The sequence below is a fragment of the Botrytis deweyae genome, assembly GCF_014898535.1.
Source record: "Botrytis deweyae strain B1 chromosome Unknown BDEW_033, whole genome shotgun sequence".
NCBI classification, from domain to species: Eukaryota; Fungi; Ascomycota; class Leotiomycetes; order Helotiales; family Sclerotiniaceae; genus Botrytis; species Botrytis deweyae.
Genome location: NW_024066240.1, coordinates 102,209 through 121,072, shown reverse-complemented (window position 1 = coordinate 121,072; position 18,864 = coordinate 102,209). Strand labels below are relative to the sequence as shown.

General features: G+C 40.0%; 7 protein-coding genes across 7 annotated transcripts; 3 read left to right on the top strand and 4 right to left on the bottom strand.

Moving 5' to 3' along the window:
* Nucleotides 1-3,260: 3,260 nt before the first annotated feature.
* On the top strand, nt 3,261-4,750 carry EAE98_010069 (uncharacterized protein; the record flags this gene model as incomplete). Its single annotated transcript, XM_038957690.1, has 7 exons — nt 3,261-3,450; nt 3,511-3,530; nt 3,592-3,628; nt 3,677-3,747; nt 3,808-4,187; nt 4,241-4,308; nt 4,365-4,750. 7 exons carry the CDS (start codon nt 3,261-3,263, stop codon nt 4,748-4,750), a joined length of 1,152 nt encoding a protein of 383 aa, XP_038805916.1.
* A 553-nt stretch (nt 4,751-5,303) lies between these two features.
* Nucleotides 5,304-6,206, bottom strand: EAE98_010068 (uncharacterized protein; the record flags this gene model as incomplete). The annotated part of the gene is made up of 1 exon (XM_038957689.1): nt 5,304-6,206. The coding sequence occupies one exon, from the start codon at nt 6,204-6,206 to the stop codon at nt 5,304-5,306; it is 903 nt and encodes a 300-aa protein (XP_038805915.1).
* A 1,985-nt stretch (nt 6,207-8,191) lies between these two features.
* Nucleotides 8,192-9,028, top strand: EAE98_010067 (uncharacterized protein; the record flags this gene model as incomplete). Its single annotated transcript, XM_038957688.1, has 1 exon — nt 8,192-9,028. The coding sequence occupies one exon, from the start codon at nt 8,192-8,194 to the stop codon at nt 9,026-9,028; it is 837 nt and encodes a 278-aa protein (XP_038805914.1).
* A 986-nt stretch (nt 9,029-10,014) lies between these two features.
* EAE98_010066 (uncharacterized protein) lies at nt 10,015-10,389 on the bottom strand (the record flags this gene model as incomplete). The annotated part of the gene is made up of 1 exon (XM_038957687.1): nt 10,015-10,389. One exon carries the CDS (start codon nt 10,387-10,389, stop codon nt 10,015-10,017), a length of 375 nt encoding a protein of 124 aa, XP_038805913.1.
* Nucleotides 10,390-11,449: 1,060 nt separating this feature from the next.
* On the bottom strand, nt 11,450-13,469 carry EAE98_010065 (uncharacterized protein; the record flags this gene model as incomplete). Its single annotated transcript, XM_038957686.1, has 5 exons — nt 11,450-11,779; nt 11,884-12,210; nt 12,550-12,794; nt 13,079-13,201; nt 13,367-13,469. The coding sequence occupies 5 exons, from the start codon at nt 13,467-13,469 to the stop codon at nt 11,450-11,452; spliced, it is 1,128 nt and encodes a 375-aa protein (XP_038805912.1).
* A 549-nt stretch (nt 13,470-14,018) lies between these two features.
* On the bottom strand, nt 14,019-15,508 carry EAE98_010064 (uncharacterized protein; the record flags this gene model as incomplete). The annotated part of the gene is made up of 4 exons (XM_038957685.1): nt 14,019-14,745; nt 14,804-15,011; nt 15,065-15,148; nt 15,238-15,508. 4 exons carry the CDS (start codon nt 15,506-15,508, stop codon nt 14,019-14,021), a joined length of 1,290 nt encoding a protein of 429 aa, XP_038805911.1.
* A 2,966-nt stretch (nt 15,509-18,474) lies between these two features.
* EAE98_010063 (uncharacterized protein) lies at nt 18,475-18,834 on the top strand (the record flags this gene model as incomplete). The annotated part of the gene is made up of 1 exon (XM_038957684.1): nt 18,475-18,834. The coding sequence occupies one exon, from the start codon at nt 18,475-18,477 to the stop codon at nt 18,832-18,834; it is 360 nt and encodes a 119-aa protein (XP_038805910.1).
* Nucleotides 18,835-18,864: the final 30 nt, after the last annotated feature.

Genomic DNA, 18,864 nt, shown 5'->3' with positions numbered 1-18,864 from the left:
ATTTCTGGAACTGATAAGCTCCTCTTTTGGATAATAAATATAACTAAAATGCTTAATATATTTAAAATGGCTAGGTTTACAAATCTTAATAATTTAGAAGTTAAATATCGATTTAATAAAAAGACTTAAATAAGAAATAAGATCTTTCTTGAATACTTTATATGGTTTGATAATTTAATGAGAGCTCAAAAAAAGAAAGTGCTCTTATTAATAAACAACTTCTCAGTTTATATACTAGTATTAAAGGAAATTAATATTATTTAATGTCTCATTAATATTAGAATCGAATTTCTATTATTTAATTTTATGGTAAAGCATTAATTTTTTGATTAAGGTATTATAGTTAATTGGAAGCTTTATTTGTGATATTACTCAGTATACTATATAGTTAAATATTTTGATTAAGATTTCAATTATTCTTAGGAGTTTAATATACTGAAATTCATTTGATAGGGAATACAAGTTTGGAATAATGTCAAAGCTAATATTATATCGAATTATTAGAATAAATCAGAGTATATCGATTTGGGCTTATACCCTAAAACGCTATATAATATATGGAAAGGATTAGAGGAAGGATTAAAGGTATTATAATCGACTTTAGTATGGCTATGTACACTGAATATTATTACTAGTGTACCCAACATCAAGGAGTATGTATTATTATATTCAGAGTGTGTAGTTGATAGAGAAAACGATTTGGATTTACTTGTTAATACGATTATAGCAGAAAGAAAAACAATAGAGTAGAACAAAAAGGATATAGGTGAAATTGTTTAAGAAAAGGTTATTAGTAATATTGAAGCTCTTAAAACTATTAGGATTTTAATCTCATTTTAGAAATAGCAAGGTATTGAAAATCTATATTTTAAAAGATCATTAGAGTAAAAAAAACAGGATTTAGTATTAAAAACAACTATAAATCAACAGCAGAATTTATTATTAGAATATTTTAATAAAAAAAATTGAAGCTATTCAGAGTTGATACCTTGTTGCCTAACCTTACTATACAGGAAACCCCTATATACGGGCATTTAGGCCTCGAAATTTTTAGGCCCGTATATCCAGGTTCATCTGTAGTGTGTTCCACCATATTTATGTGCCGAGATGGTTTATGAGGATCATTTCAGATGTGTGATGTTACACAGATTAATCAGCTTCTTTTTGTAGAGGGCAAATGCTTCAATTCTGATAATATCGCAAACTATTACGAGAGTTCTAATTTTTGGACATTCAGCCACTAGGTCTCGGCCTATTTCTTTCTCCATATTCCCTAGGCTACCGGTTTCTGGCTCGGCTCGCCCCGGTATTACGTACTGTTGTGCTAGGAAAGACGCCCGCTAAACTATTGGTACTGACTCGAACACTCCTCATGACCGTCTAGGGTGTCGATTGTACATGGTAAAGTGAAGAAGGATGTTGTAGTATCGCAATCTCAATTCTATACTCAATCAGAGAGCTGGGTTAAAATGCCAAATCTAAGGTAACGATAGCTCATTTTACCGAAGATGCGCCTAGAAACGAGGGGAGCCTATCGATCTTAGAAAAAATCGCGAATATCATCATCAAGTCAATTACAATCACCCCTAAAACAGACAATTTGTACTCTGACTTACTGTAATTATGGAAGAGCCTTCCGATATTTTGTCGTTCCATTCAACAATGTCGATGCAATATGACCCAGCTACACGACTATCATGAGTAAGAAGAAAAGACCAGTTTCGCGATCGTCAGAAACAGACGAACATCAAAATTATCTGTTCTGAATTGGAATTTGACATCAAAACGATAAAGCAGTGCCTATTCTCAGAAGTTTCAGTAATAATATTCAGTAAATCAATCTCATTGTTCCATTTGAGAGAATTTACAGTATAGAATAAATTTTGGATTCAATTTTGGTAAAGAATTATTTTCAAAGTTTCTCTAATTATTGTGGTTTATGTGTTCGTTTTTTGTCTGACAATCGCGAGCCAGCAAAGACCAAAAACTACTTGGAAAAAGAAGGATAGAAGATATTCTAGATATTAAATTAGCAATGAATATTCATCCAGTACATCAATGGAAACTGCTACCGGGTACCCCTCCAACACAAAGCAAAGATGGTTAGTAGTTCAGCATACCAACGCCCTTGTTACTCCGGGCGTTTTCAGGAGTTCCTGCGGAGGCATCACCACGTGTACTCGTAGTGCGATTCAACGTCAACATAATAGTTAATGTTCCTTGGCGGTACTTTCCCATTCAAATACGTTCGTAAAATCCAACATAAAATGCTACGTTCCATGCCACGATTTACCAGCATATCCTAGAACTTTAAGCCGTCATCAGCGTTGGAGACTAGTGATGCACCAGGGGTCTTGGTCTTAGAACATCCGAAATGACCGCCCTATTCTCCTACATCAAATTGGAGATGAAAGAGAAGAAAACAATGACGGAAGTTCATACTTGCTTTTAAGTTTGAAGAAATTTTCAACGTGGTTTTATAAGGCTTTTTTTTGAAAGTCCCACAGGACATGTGATTCAAGATATTTCACGAGCTATGAGGACCCAGGACAGAATCTTGACGCTGGGTTAGGGATGATAAGTATCCAGAATACTAGAGTGTGAGTCGAAAATATAGCAAAGATATGAAGCACTTGTGTAAAAGATGATTGGAGCCATTCAACTGTGTTCCTTCTAGATGTATAGATACGGCAGTGGCCATATCTTGAACGCAAATTGAGGAGTCCCGGCAACCTTCGTCATTTCAAATTACTTTAAGCCGATCTCTTGATACTCTTCTGTCCCTAGAAGTTGAGTTCGATATAGCAGTGGTTCTCGCAAAGTCTATGGCAACAGTCTAGCAAGGGAGATGGAGTTGCATCTTGGCTTCTCAATCTTTCGTATGAGATTCCAGAATCCAAACGTATGTTAACCCCTTGTCGCTCCAGGGGATGTTTTACATGAAGAAATAAGATCATCCTTGCATCAAGTAAGTCACGTAGATCCTATGCTTGTTTACTGGGGAACACGCTCCCCAATAAATTTGCACATGCATGTTGGAAGGTAATATCGTTCCTTAATCCGCACATCCAGCTTGAACTGAGTAAACGGCTACTATGACACCTCGCAAGTATTGATGGAGTGAAACTACTGTACGAAGATCATAGCGCAAAAAGAATCTTGGTACTCATCGCGAAATCTGCTTGATATGAATATGAATAAGAGCAAGCATACGGAGAACCAGTCTTTCATTCCAATTCACAAACTCAGCTTTTGCCATTATGTCTTCATACGATGGTATCGTCTACTCCGTTCCCCCGCCTCCAGGAATTACCCCAAATTCGCAGGCCCCATATCATGCAGCCGGGCTCGTAGCGGTTATATGCGTCTTCGTTCCTCTGGCTATAATGGCGGTCTCCGTTCGGACTTTCACTAGATCTAGAATCGTTCGAATCTTTGCCGCTGATGATTGTAAGTTCTCATGACCGCATTTTCGTACAAGAATAGTTCTAACCTAGTGTTTATGAGTAGATGTTATGATATTTGCTCTGGTACTTCCAATGCCTCCCCCAGAGATAGAAGTTGAAACTGACGATGTGCTCCTCCATGAAGTTGACTTCAATTGCCTTAACGGGATGTATTCTGAATTGTGAGATCTCTTCCCAAATGCCCATCTATGTCTTACTAATGTACCCAGTACTCGACTATGGACTCGGAAAACATCTGTATGATGTGCCACTTGACGATTTGTATCCCAATTTTTTAAAAGTATGGTAAGCACTCCATAAATGTTGCTACATTCGGGAGCTGACCGGTATGAAATTCTAGATCAACGTCATTGCTGCCATGCTTTTCTGTGCTGCAACTGGTATGGCAAAGACGTCCGTTCTTCTCTTCTACCGACGCATATTTCCGTCTCGGAAGTTTCATTGTGTTATCTGGTGTCTGGTTACATTCACATTTTGCTATTCGTCTGCAAGTGTTCTGGCGAACCTATTTAGCTGCCGTCCTATATCTGCGTCCTGGGATATTCAATATGCAGGAACAGCAAGATGTATCAATAGGCCTGTGTTTTATTTCGCACAGGCCGGTTTAGGTATTGCAACGGACTTTGCAACCGTTATTGCACCTCTTCCAATGATGTGGAACTTACAGATCCCTATCAGACAGAAAATTGGAGTTGGGGGTATATTGATAATGGGAAGCTTGTACGTCTCCGAACTTCCACATAAAGATGGTTCTATGCTGACTTCTTCACCAGCGTTTGTGTCGTTAGTATCATCCGCCTAAAGTCTTTATACGTATTGCTCAAGGGCACTGATCTCACCCGTATGTTCCTCTTCAGCTTTGAAGTCTTGATTTGCACCTGCTGATACGTTTTATAGTTGACACAGTCGATGCCCTGCTCTGGTGTGTTATCGAGCTTAACCTTAGTATCGTCGGTGGATGTGCCCCGACCCTAAGACCTTTTATGCGAAAATATTGTCCCAAAGTATTGGGAAGTTCGGGGCGCATGTACGGTAGTGGAGATGCGCAACACGGAAAAGGCCATTCATATCCTCTTAAAAGCCATGATAAATCAACTCCGGCAACGAAGGATAACAAGTCGCGACTAGGAATTCCGGGAGGTAGTACAGTTACGGGCGAGAACGAAAGCGAGGAATTCATCATTGGACAAAAGAGCAATTCGCGAGAAGATTCAGAGTATGGAGGAATAGTTAGGACCGTGGACTTTGGATACGAAGAGGGAGTTGAACCAAAAGAGAGATAAGCATCTGGAGACAGTGACGTCTTAGCTCGAAGATAGTGGTATAAGCACTGCTAGTACCAAATTGCCACCCTGGAAATCTTTAGGGAGACTGCGATGCTGCGGAACAGCGGCATTAAATAGAATGCTCCGAGCCACATAGCTCATAGTACAGCCTAGCTGTAACTATCGATGCAGATCTAACGCTCTGAGCTTGTAACTGAATTTGGATGCGAGTGCTGCCGCCTATGTCAAGAATTTATCAACAACATTACAGATGATTCTCTTGTGCATTCAATATCAGCAGCTTTCAGTCAGATCGGTGAAAATTGATCTGGAACACTTATCAAAGTTCGAAAGAGGAAGATTCTTAAGGGATGAACACGATCTTCTTGTACAATTATGATGGGGGGAACATTAACAGCTGAAAAATTCATGTATACTTATGAGGTTCTTAATTAATTAATCAAATGATAGATTGTTTTAAGCCGGAAAAGGCCTTAAAATGAACAAACAAATAATTGCAATTTTTGCTCTACTTCATTTCCATGTCATGGCACAGTCTATTGAAGTTTGCCTAATCCTCCGCACCTAAGCAGATTCCCCAGCCTCGACATAAGGCTTCTGAAGGAGTAACTTCATCTGTATCGTCTTGTAGGAAGAGGTAGGGCCACATAACGTCCCACTCTTTCCCCGCGTCAGATTCCGCACATGTTGGTCTTAGCAAATTGACAAGATGCAAGTACTGCTCCCTCGGTACTGAACGGATTGCGTCCCTCGAAACCGCAAATTCATTACACGGAGCTGAAAACTTGTTTGGAACTTCTTTTTCTGGAAAGCTCTTATGAAATAATGAGATGATGGAATCATTGGTTTCCATGCTTGATGCATCCTGGAAGCAGAAGGGAAGGAAGCCCCGAGACTGAACAGTGGCGAGGTCAAGACGATTGATTAGATCCGTTTCAGATGCTGGGCAGCTAAGCTCTGTCGCTTCCCATTTGTTGAGAAAGATGGAGACAGAAGGTAGATTATCGTAAGATTGGTAGAGGTAGTTTAAATAGATGAGGGCTTCAGAACCTTTGGATGTAGACGCTGGAGAATCGTATTGGATGATTGCTAAGTTATCTTTCTTCAAGCTCTTTGTCCATTCTGACGAATCACTTTTCGATGTGAAAGAAGCGATTATGAGGTTAATTGTTGGAGCAGAGGAATTTGTGACTGTTGGTAGAGCAGAGGAAGAGGAGGATGGGGCATTAAGATATTCACGAAGAGCGGTGGGACCGGCCCAAAGAAAAGATGTGATAAAAGCGATGCCCGTTATTGAGTAGAGAATGAATCGAATGTATGAGAAAACATCTGATGGAGTCGATGTTTCCCTAGATGCTGAATGAGGGTGGGTATCAGCTTGCTCTTGTTGTGGCAACCGTGAGTATTGTGGTAAGCTTTCGCTTGGCTTTTCTGACCAAATGTTGAAGCCCATATTGAATCGAGAGGTGTTATCAGTGAACTTTTCCAGTCAAAAAATATCAGAGAGAAAAAAAGTATGTGATAGAATATATGAATGGAGTTCCTTCAGTTATTTCAACCCTTTGTACACATCTATTGTGTAGGTCGGAATACGAGCCAATACCTACTAAAAGTAGGTGGGTCTTCACGTAAAATTGAATTGACCTCCATGCCGATTACAAAGTCCAAGGGCCAGTGATGGCAATTGAAACAGACGGCGGCCTGTAAAAAGCGCTTGTCGTTTATTTCAAAGGTGGATAGCCAAGCTCTGCGATCCGCAATCAGCAGTTAGGGCCAAGCACAACAATAGGTATAAAGGTCGATGTAGCCCATCTTTAAGCGCCCATCGAGAAGTTGTCGCGGTACCTATCTTCATCATGAAGTTCCTCGAGAAAAGGTTGTGAGTAAAGACTGCTGTATCGGTATACCAGATCAAACTCCGTCTCTTCATCATTACGCCCCTTCAACCGTCGATTTAGCTTTTTGGCGAAAACCAATCGAGTCTGCGTACCGGTGTTACTGCTGCAGTCAAACACTATCGGACACACAATGTCATTTGCATTTACACCATGTGTTCTTCACGTAAAGGACTACGGATGGTTAGGATTCGATAACAACAATCAGATGATATGTTGTGGCCATTCGCGCCAGCCATGGCCATCGAACCTTACTTTTGTACTGCACAGCCGTGGCAGGAGCTATTCTATAACATTGCCATCGCTATTCTATCTCTGGTTACTGGCGCCAATGGTTGATATTCTAGTGATTCCCCACTGTTATTCCACTAATGTGTGTCTTAAGCCATTATTGTTGGTCTATGCTGTACCGTAGGAGGGTTTTAGTTGGTCTCCTTTTAGGTTTTAGCTATTTGATACTTCAATTCTTCTTGCTTTTCCATCTTCTTTGTTTCCAACAAGAACAACAACAATAATAACAATATCTATCAATTCTCACGACAATATCAGCTTTATGGTGAGTTGCCATTTCTTTCTCTACAACAAAATTATCTTGCTGAGAGCCTCTGAATGCATGCTTGAGGTCAAAATCCTATCTTGCCCCGCTCTTTGGTTTTGGGTACATACACGTAGCCTCTGTGCTACACTACCTGCGGCTGAAGCTTCAGGTGATATACGCAGCCTGAGCCCGTATATGAGGCCGTACACCATCAAGGGAAAAAATTGCGGCCATGTAAAGTTACGTGCCTGTTAAAGACCGAGTGAAGCTAGAGGGATCTTCGGGAGGGATCATCAGCCAGCGCGTTGTCGTGTGGTCTTTCTTGTTCAACATCAGTCACATTCCATTGAGTGTGACTATGAGGAAGATAATAAACCATGAATATCATCTCATCTTTCCTTCAGATACCCAATCTCAGATCCTTCGGTTCTCGATATCATCAATATTCAACATGTCTCGCGGCTGATCCCGAAGCCTGAAGATCTAGGAATTGTTGGACAATAAAATATTTGTGCCAAATTGAAGTATTTTCTGTTCAATCTCGGGACGGGCTTTTGGCCGTATAATCCGATCTTGACTTACCATTCTCTTGCTTCATGCACGCAAGCAGTTATTCGTATTTGTTGACGATACAAAGCTTTTACTAAACTGCAAAATTTTAGACCTCACACGAATACGGTGCTGTCAATCAGTTTCTGTCTCACTTTTGCCAGCGCGCGAACTAGCAATAGACCAGACCATTTTCTCGAATTCGCCGTTGCTCCATCTATAAGAGATTCGTCCTTTGGAAGCTCGATACATTCGCCCGTGGCTAAAAATCCTCGCAAAACCAAGAGTTGCATATTTTTGGCGTGAAGCTGTTGTTAATCCAACGTGATACTTGCCAAACGTTCACAAATTCGAAGATAATCACAGTAGACAGCCAACTTCGGCCCTTTCGGACGAACAGCAAAGCCCCCAATTTTGTACCACACTCTTGTTCTGACTCAAGTGAAACACGCCAAAATGTCATCATTCCCACAATTCAGGAGACTCCCAGTCGAACTTCAACTCAAAATCTTTTATTTTTCTCTTCAACCAGACAGCATTGTACCTCGGATTATCAAAGTTGCCTTCGCTCCAGAATCCCATACATACAGATATCAATCTCAGCCACCGCCACTTACCCAGGCATGTCAAGCTTCTCGTGAAGTTGCTCTGAAGAGTTACTCGGTCCTCAACCCCTCCATGCTAAACAGACGGGGCGCTATATATTTCCATCACGCTGTTGACATCCTACACTACCATCCTCACTGCGAGCACCACTATGAAAATGACGCACTTGATAAGACTGCATTGGACCCAGATCTTCCAACTCATCTCATACGGCATATAATGATCACGCAAACATACCTGACCCTTAGAGCAAGTGATTCGTTCAGCTGTCCAATCTTTGAGTTAAGATATTTCGGGAATTTAGAGACGTTGTATATAGGGTTGCCAAGTCATGCGGAACTAGAAGAACATAGTACGCGTTGGTACGCAGAGCTCATGAGGCTCACTCCAGGTCACAAAGATGCGCCGCCTTCACTACCTCATCACCTGATAGCTTCATATACTCGCGAAAAACTTGAGGAGGCTTCTGGGCGCCGAGATATTGTACCAGGATACACACTATTATCGGCTGACAAGGGAAGTCTGCGCAAACATCAGCTGTTAAGTTGTTTTGGATGGCAAGAAGGTGGTATAAGTGGTGTGTGGATTTGTGGTGATGGATCAGGAAGGGGCGATGGAAGGATTAGGAGAGGAGAGGGATGGCAAAGTAGAGAGTTGCCGGCACTGAAGTATGTAAGAGCGTGCTAGTGAAGTAGATGTCTATCTTGAGGATGTGTGGGTAATGTCTATGACTGGATATGTAGGCTGGTTCGAGATTTTCATGGTCTGTTTGGAAACAGATTATATGGGGACATCACTGTCTGGTATTGAGTTTGACACACATTCCTTAATTAAGAAAACAATACTGAAGAATACTCTACTTGGATTTCTGTCACATGGCTTGCGACGATTTTATACGTCACTTTAGATCAAACAACAAACATTCAAAAATTCTACCAATTGTGAAAACAACCAATCACAGCCATGTCTCAACTCGTAAGCTACACAACGCCAAGTCTTCCCAGCGGAAATGAACATCTTTTCCAGAAAAGGACTCACACAGAGGTGGATCCCGCTGGATGAGCTAACCCCCTGTATGGTACAGCGAGGATTGCACAGTTCACCATATGCGCCAGACCCTCGAAACTTGAAACAATTTCATATCGCATACGATTCATTATTGGGCAAAAGATGTTTTCGGCGAAAATCATATTGGAAAATATTGAAAAAGAGGCAGAGAAGGAATGGACGAGATATCCTTGTGATTATCATGTGGTTGTTGAACGGAACAGGGGTATTAGATATATTGAGATGAATAATGTGCATGCAAAAAATGAGCTCTGAGCACCAACTACACGGAAATGCACAAAAATGCAAGATGTGTGTGAGGTTATTCGTATAAAAGTCGAATATCTATAGCTTATCAAATTTGGTAATCTGACTGTCTGCTCATTCGCCGTCTACTCTCGCTCGCAGCTGTTGTTTTATAGAGCCATATTAAGTACTTCTCGATCGTGATTTCGTACATATCCTTCATTCTACGCCTGCCATTACCACTTCCTGTATAGTTTCCCGATCTGACCCTATTGTATCCTTCGTTTCTTCTTTTCGCAACTCCATTATTCCCTTTCTCCCTTCTACCTCCTCCTTCGTTATCTCCTTCTCACATCCACCAGATTTCCATCACACCCTCTTCATGCTCCATAAGACATCATAATCACCTCTCCGTCTTCCAACACAGTCCTACTTGCTACCACAAAATCTTTCTTCTCTCCTCCGGGTACCGTATAGCTAACACTCGAGCTCTCTTTCCCAACAACAGTCGTGGCAACGGCATTCAAATCACTGCATGGCATCACAATCGCAACCGCACTACTGAGATATCCATCTGAATCTGCGATGAGGAGGGAAGAAGTATCGTCGTAAGTGATGGTGCAAGTAATGTTATTGGGCGTGTCGGTCAGAGTTGCGTCCCAACGGGCAGCGCCGAGATTATATGTTGATATGTAGTCGAGGGCGAGGATTGGGCTGAGGAGAGATAGGAATGTGAGAGGGGTTGTGAGTTGCATTTTGAGTAATGGTGTTGCTTTTTTTTGTTTTGTTTTGGTGAAGACGATTCAGTGACTATTGATATCGTGTAGATGGAGATAAATATCTAGGAGAACGTCTGATAATGAGCAATGAAGTCAGGGTATCAGGAATCAAATAGCGCCGGCAGTCCAAAGATTGGTAGCGGGCGGGATCGTAAGATATATATCTCATCATCGACTCTACATACTCCATTCCATTATTAACCTGAACCCAAAAAAATCACCACCAAGAAAAACAATCTCCCAAACCCAGCAAACGTCCGCCCCACAAAAGCATGGCAAATCGCCAAACCCAACTGTTTCCCTCTCCCTTTCTGTTACCTATTTCCATAATAAAAACATATCTCCTGTTGATCCAATCAAAAGGCCCCAGAAAAATCGGTTCTTCAAATTGTTTAAGCATAAAGAGTACACAAGTGGATCACAAAGAACAAAATTTCCAAATTCGGTTGAGATGGGAAATGAAGGGGTATGCACGGATGTTTGGTGTTAGGGGTTGCCAAGATGGTATTGCGTTGATGAGATGAATTGTGACCGAAGATACATCTTTTACTTTTTTGCTTTGAAAAATCGTCTGGTCGTGGTGTTTCGAGTGAGTTCTTGGAACTTGGCGCTTATGTCTTTTTCTCGCGTCGTGGGTGAGGAGGGAAGGGTGCTTGATGTCAGCATTCGTGGTGAGGTTAAAATATGACGTTCCTTATTGTATTTGTGTATCTCCTCCTGGAATTTCGAACTTGGATTGGAATAACATCAATGATCTCGAGAATTATAGTTTCGGAGTGGAATACTCTATCTGATCTTGAAGTTTTGAAGCTGCGCCCGGAACTTGGCGCCGATGTTTCTAGTACTATGCGATCTAGAACTGAGAGGAATTTCTCACCTCATCTACATAGATTACAGGGCATTGGCTCTTGGCTCATAGACTATCATCTTTCTATCTGAAGATAGAGATGGCAACCTTCTTATCATAGATTCAGGAACTTTAAGACAGATCTGGCAAAAGGAACCTGTGATATGTGGCGAAGTCATTTCGCTCTTGTTAGACAAGAGTGATAATATACGTTTGATGTCCTGCTTTATTAACCCCTGATACTCCTTTATATAACGATAGCTTGTTCTCAAATGAAAGCTCGCCCTTATTTCTCAAGTTCTCGAAGCCTTGCAAAGTTCCACCATACGCTGGAACTTGATAAATCCCCACGCGTGTGAAGACTCCCTTCTTGCTAGCGACAGGAGCTATTATAAGCCCCTCTTCACAGTCGTGAGCTCCAGGAATTGGAGGGGAAAAAGGTGGAGGTCTACATTGAATGTTTGAGCTGCCTTCGTGAAAAGGTTTCGGATTTCCCAGCTTATTCCTCGAGAATATCTTCTGCAAATATATTGTATGATGATCTCTCCAGTCATCAAAATAATAATTGATGCTGAACGATCCTGCCCAATATGCACGGTTTTGCTGGATCTGCGTGGATATACTCCGCCAGAAGTTTCGGTTCCATTCAGTAGATTGACACACTCGATACGCATTGTTCTACCAAGGCAATGACCGTCTAAATCAGGTGTAGTTGTCCGAACCTGAACATCCAGAACTTTAAAGCCATCCGCCTCCCAAGGGCTCGGGCGGTCATCATAAGGTGTTGTGACAAAAGAGTATATCCTATCATGTTTTATAGGTCCATTTCTACTCGCCCAAGACCAACTTGGTCCCCGAAGTGGAAGTGGCCCTGTTCCATCTTTGTCATCTACTGACCATACTAGAGCGTGAGGCAAATGCTCCTTCCATATTCCTGCAAGATATTCAACCTTATATTTGTTAGCGAAATGTTTAGCAACACCTGACAATGCCACAAGCTTGTCACTGCTTATTGTCAGCTGGCTTTTGGAAGAGTTTTCAACTATGATTGACCAAGCACGGCGAAAAGTGCAATATTGAGATTCCACAGTATCTCCCTCTTCGAAATTAGTTGGCCTAGTCTCTGGAAACGTTTCATAGTTTATGCGTGTATGGCATCTAAGTATCATCTGAGGTTTTCCAAAATGTAGAGTGCGAGGGCTTAAAAAACGTTCTTGAAAGATTCACGCTCGTTGATATAATGGTGACTCGCGACATGCTCGCCTATACATCGATCCATCCACACAGACCCATGCAAGCCTTAAGTTGTCTCTCTTAGAGTCATTGGCCCCAAAGCAGTTCTTCTGGTCTTCCACTTGCGTCATCAAATCCACAGTCCGTACCAAATTCAGATCCCTCTTGAAGAATAACCCATCGTTACCATTTCGTGCTCCAGTGGCAGCTATGTTAAGACTAAAGCCGCCATAGACATTGCCCATAAGAGCAGACTCTTTCAACCAATCATCACCATCATCTTGAATAATATATAGGGAATCTATCCACAGGTAGTGGAATCCAAATCTCAGAGCCAGCTTAAATGCATCCTGAAAGGTTCTAGTCAGGCTGGATATTGGTATGTCTTTCTGAAAAGACGCGAAGTTGCTTTGAGCAGTTTAACGAAATCTACATTCCCCCATACATGACTTAGTGTTGCATATTTGGAATTTGGTGGTATATTTGCAATGCAAAGTCAAACGCAGTAACGATGTCTCGTTTTCGAAATTTTAATTTCAAGCAATCGTGATGGCAAGCTTGAAGCTAATTCTGTTGAAGGCTTACATCTTTCATGGCTGTTGATGCAATTTTGAACCCATTTGTTTGCCAGCGTGATAGTTGCGGTAGAACCAGACCACTGAGCAATCTGATGAGTTTGAATGGGTACATTTGAACCACGAATACCAGCTTCCTGAATATTAGTCAATTTCAAGACATTGATAACCTAAACTTCTTTCCGAACAACAAAATTTGCACTGGTTCTTCTTGCATTCTGCTTCTCTCAATATCATTTGCACTTCCCTCATATGCAGCAGCTCGCCCAAAAATAACAAAAAATTGTTTTGAACCTACCTAGTTCGGGCCGAAGAATGGTAATATCCGCATATTGATTCTCTGACCACGGGAATCTCTGTACATTTGATACCGCGCCGCCTCCTGAGCTGTTATTATTCATTGCCGAATAGCTGGGACTTTGGAATATTGCAAGTACGAGCTTGCCTTGCATAATGCTTAACCTCGCCTAGCAGAGTACTCGATAGCGCTATACGATCCGGAAGAAGCAAACCGTCGAAAACTGGGAAAATCCTTTGGCTTTGGTACTGCGACATCGATGATATCCTCGCAATCTGCACATATTGGAAACTTCAAAGTTTCGCCTACGGGATTTTTCGCTAGAGAGTAATATGGCATTTCGACGAAAAATAGTGGCCGAGGAGAAAAATTACAGAGACTCTGGACGAGTTTTTAAAGAAGGGTGTCGTCAAGCTGCCATGCACTGTCAGCATGCTTATCCACATTGATGCCCATCTCAGACCAATGATTGGTCAGATTTACACATCAACTGCAAATCAGACATTTATCATAACGTCGAAGATAATTCTTGATTTGCTTATACAAGATATAAAAACTATTTACAAAGAAGGCCCACGGCTGAACTATTCCTACTCAAATATCAATCCACATAAATCCATCGTCACATGACATTATTAATCATCCATCATAGTTAATAAGCCCCCTTCGCACCAGGGAACTGGGCAAATTGCGAAGTATCAATACTCTTCAACTGAGGACAACTGAGCCCACTCAATGCTGCAGAAACCGCCGCATTCAGCTGACTCAGAGCAGAGGCAGTATTAGACAATAGACCCTTAAGGATATCAGGAGCAGCCTGCTGAGCAACTTGGAATGCAAAGCAAATGGCGTTATTTCCTTCGGCCAACGTGGTAACATCAAATACGCCACCGGTCAAATTCTTAAGGTCGACGCCTGTGAATGAGTTAACCGTGCCGGTGTTTCCTCCAACGGAAAGGAACTCGGGGTGTTCAAGAGCTGCGATGTTGAGATCTAGTGCGAAAGGTACAAGACCGTATTCGTCACCAAGAGCACGTTTATACCAATTGTCAGGGATTTTCTCATGTCCTTCTGTCCATACAAAGCTACCTGGTTCTCCAGTAACAGAATAAAATGACTTCAAGACATCACCATTCAAGTAGCCCTCGGGATATTCAGAGGATTTGTTGGCCATGTATCGATAAATGAAAGTGTATGCTGCAGGCTGGACAGCGATTCCTGAAAAGGGTCCGTTAAAGAAATATGGATTATTGTCAATGGATTGTTGGAAACGAGTTGCTCGGAAGGGAGTCAGAACTGATAAATCGTACCCATTCGGACCCAGCGGCAAAGCGTACATCTCTTCAAATTGAGGCAAGATCACTTTGTAATTATTGCCACTAGTCACTGTTAATATCTTTATCCCTCCGACCCTAAGATATGGATGGTATAACTTACTATTCATAAAGATCCGGACGTGCAGGTGATACATCAGACTCATATTTATTATGTGATCCAATTAATCCTTGAGGTTTACCGAGAAGCCCAATTGAGCTCAGCAGGCCTGAAGATGGAGGTCCCCCGATAGACCAACTTGTCAAATCCCCGTCGAAGATAGCACCATATATAGAGAGGAATGCTCCAAGATCAGCACCCATGCCAAAAACTGTTTCTTACGTCAGTACGAGACATTCAGAATCACGACGATATATGACTCACCGTCATAGGTTCCTTGAACGAATTGTGAAATTGTCGCTACTCCATTGCGAGGAATGTAGTTGTGATTGGCCATGGCATTTAACCCTATATAGACGAGCATTAGCATTGGCCTATGAAGTCATTTTTCGAATCATTCATTTCAGACGAAGCGATCGATTCGAGGGGTTCCTTACCAGGACAGGGACCACGTAAATCATTGGGACCTGGAGCAACAAATGCATGATTGCCTGTGTTGGATACATACTGGTCGGATGCAGAGAATCCAACAGAGCGAGGACTTGATACACGCTTTTCAATTCCAGCTTCGATCTGGGCAGTAATTTTTTCAAGGGAACGCCTCTCTTCTGCGCTCATGGAGTGAGCATTATCAAACATACGGGAAGGGAAGGCGAGGGTCTTGGTGAAGCAGAGGGCGAGGCCTGTTATTGCAAAACTGTACTTCATCTTGAGAACCTTCTGAAAAATGGAGGGAAGAAGACAAAGTTGGAGTGAATGAGAGCTGTGAATGGTAGAAAATTCTGGGGAGATCACTCATGGTCATGGTCTACAGTTATATCGCCCAGAGTCTTGAGATCTGGAGCAAGCTTTTCTGGGATGCTTTCGGAGATTTCTTCTACTTCTTGGCAGGTTCGCCGCAACTTCGCTACCAGCCATGTCAACCGCGCGTGATTTGATTCCTTTTGTCCACGCTTGCCTTCCTCGTCCCATAACCCGGGACTTGGACAATGCAGGTGGTAATCTTCAGAATTTCTGTCTCGGTGGACCCGACTCTCAAGGGTCAGGGCTACCCACAATAAGAGGGAGGCATTTTTCCTACCCAATCATCAGACCGTCATTTCAAAAGCATGTATCTAAGATACTAGCGGCCTTAACTTTTCGAGCTGAAATCAGCGCAAAAGAACAGCGTGGTGACATCCGAGCCACTGAAAAGGCATCAAAATTGTTGATTATAGAATTCTCAGCTTAGTATTAACCCAGCCCACAACCTTAGTGGCACCGAAAGGGTCATAGCAAGCTGAGATGGGATATTATGTGGCTTATCAATAGGATGCCACTGGCGTCATTGGAATGCGCGCAGGACCGGTAGTTGACGCAACAGGAGGAATCTCCGACGATATTGAAGATTGAATTCGATCCACAGATCCTGAAACTTGGGATGGAAACCCTGAATGGCATTGTACATGGTGCGAGGTACAATCGCAGCCACTCTTATAGGCATAGTCGCAACACGGGTCATCAAGGCACGAGATGGCGTTTTGACCATTCAGGAGAGAAACCGATATCCCTGCTACGTGCACGCCCCTACTACATGCACGTTTTCTTTAATCAAAATAAAAATCAATTTAAAATTCAAAAATCATTAAAATAAAATAAAATTTAGTTCTAGAATTAAATAATATTATTCATTTTGATCCTTCAGAATTTCAAATTATTGAAATAAAAATCGATTGAATAATAAAATAAAATAAATATATAGTTTTAAGATATAAATTTTCAATAAAGAATATATTAAGGTCTATTTATAGAATTAGAAAATATTTAAATAGATTTTTTGTTATTAATATTTTTATAAAGAAATCAAAAAAATCAAAAAAGTAATAAGAATTGGTTTTAATATAGATTATTAGATTTTCTAATTATTTTTATTATCTTAAAATAAATTAAAAATGAATTTTAAAATGAATTGAAATTTTATATTAAATGTTAAAGTTTTGAATGTTATAATTTTTTTGAAATAAGTTATATTGAATATTAAAATATATTAATTTTAGGTTAATCGAAAGAAATTCTTTATATAAATCTTTTATTTTTAAAATTCTATTTTTGAAATTATTTAAATCTTGATTTTGCAATATATAATGAAATTCTAATTATAAAATTATTATATAATATAAAAAGTTTCAAGAAAAAGGTTTTCTTAATTCAAAATATTATTAAATCAATTTTTAAAAAAAGAAAATCTAAATAGATATCATTTTAATATTAATAAATCCTGAAAATTCAAATATTTAAATTGTTTATTAAATTAAAAATCGATTGATATAACTTTTTTCCTTAATATTAAAACGAAATATATAGAATTAAAGATTAAAAAAATCAAATTTTCAATAATAATCAATAAAAGCTTATATTATTATTAATATTGTATCAAATTAAATTCTTAGTATTTATTTTTAAATCTTTAATTAAATATAATATCAATAAATCATAAATTTTAATATATTTATATATATTTTAAAGATTGTTATTATTATATAACTCAAAATGAAAATTAAATATTATAAATTCATTATTTTATTAATAATTAATTCTTATAAATTTTCTTTTCAAAAACTATTAGAATTTAATACTGATATAATTTCAGAATTTCAAAGAAAAAGTTGAATTTTTTTAATTAATTTATATTGTAATATAAAAAATTTCATAATTTCCTTAAATAAAATTCATATTTTTAATTCTATTATAAAATATATCAATAAATAAATAATTTCTTATATGAAAATTTAATATCTTATTTATTAATATTATTATTATAAACTTTCAGAATTTTAGATTTTTATTTTGAAATATTATATTAGTTTATTCAAATTATCTTAGTTTTAAATTTCAAATAATTTCATTGCTTTTTTAATTTTTAATTTAATTTAATACAATGTTTTATATGAATAATGAGAGCGTGCACATAGTAGGGCCGTGCACATAGTAGGGATATCGGTAAAAGGTTGCTTATATTATGGATCTCGGGTAGATCTTGGGCACGTCCTCCCACGACTGTACGTAGAATAAAAAAGCGGCAAGGTTTGATCACGTTTTAATCTCGCAATCACCCAATTTCTTTCCTTTACGATTGAAGCAAAGTATGTCCTGTGATAGGATATAAGATAATAAGAAGGTCGACATCATCTCGATATTTTCAGATTCACTTGTTTTATTTGTGGTTGAATTATAGTTCAATTGATTGGAAGATTCTAATAAAGATCAAAATGGATAAATCCGGTCTCTTTTTCATCCTGCTATATAGAGTAGAGCACGTGCCATGCCGATTCGCGGGGCAAAGAGATCTAAGGTTTTTCTTTTTTTGGTTACGCACCTCGGCACTTCTGGGATGTCTGAGGTGACATGTTTACTTGGGACTTATTGGCTATTCACAAAATGCCCAACCACCCCAGGTGACAAGTACACATTGTCATCCTGCCCTGGACTGGGGTGCATTTGGAAAAGATAAAACCTTATTTGAAGCTTGAGTTGGCGTGGGTGGCTGGGTTTTCGTTGGGTTCACATCCAATCTTGTTTAGTGGGAGAAACTCACTCACAGCGGGAGTAGACCTACAGATGCAGAGTGTGGTTCGCGCCTGGGGACCCAAAAAAAAGAAGAGGTCATTACATGCCCTTGAAGCTGCAAATTATAAATGTGCGTAGAGTGCTGGCTCATTGCATCCTCCGCGTGTATTGCTGAGAAGCCATCAAAATCTTTGCCTGAGCAGGGTCTAATAGCTCTATGCAATCAATCCATACACCCCGCGATAATACTCGCTCCTATGAAGAAGCCAGTATCTGAACATCCAGGAACCGAAAGTCCAAGATTTAGCATCTCGAATGCTTTCAAAACGTACTCAATAGTGGAAGTTCGAAATGCTGATCTGAACTTCTTTCATGCTGGAATATTTTGCACAACGAGTGCCAAATGTCGATCACCTACTGACGCCTTACTCTTGCCCTCCAAGGGCGACTCTATCAGAGGTCATAGCGGCTGGCCTCCGGGCAACTGAGGTGGCTCATTACATAGAGCCGATACCAGT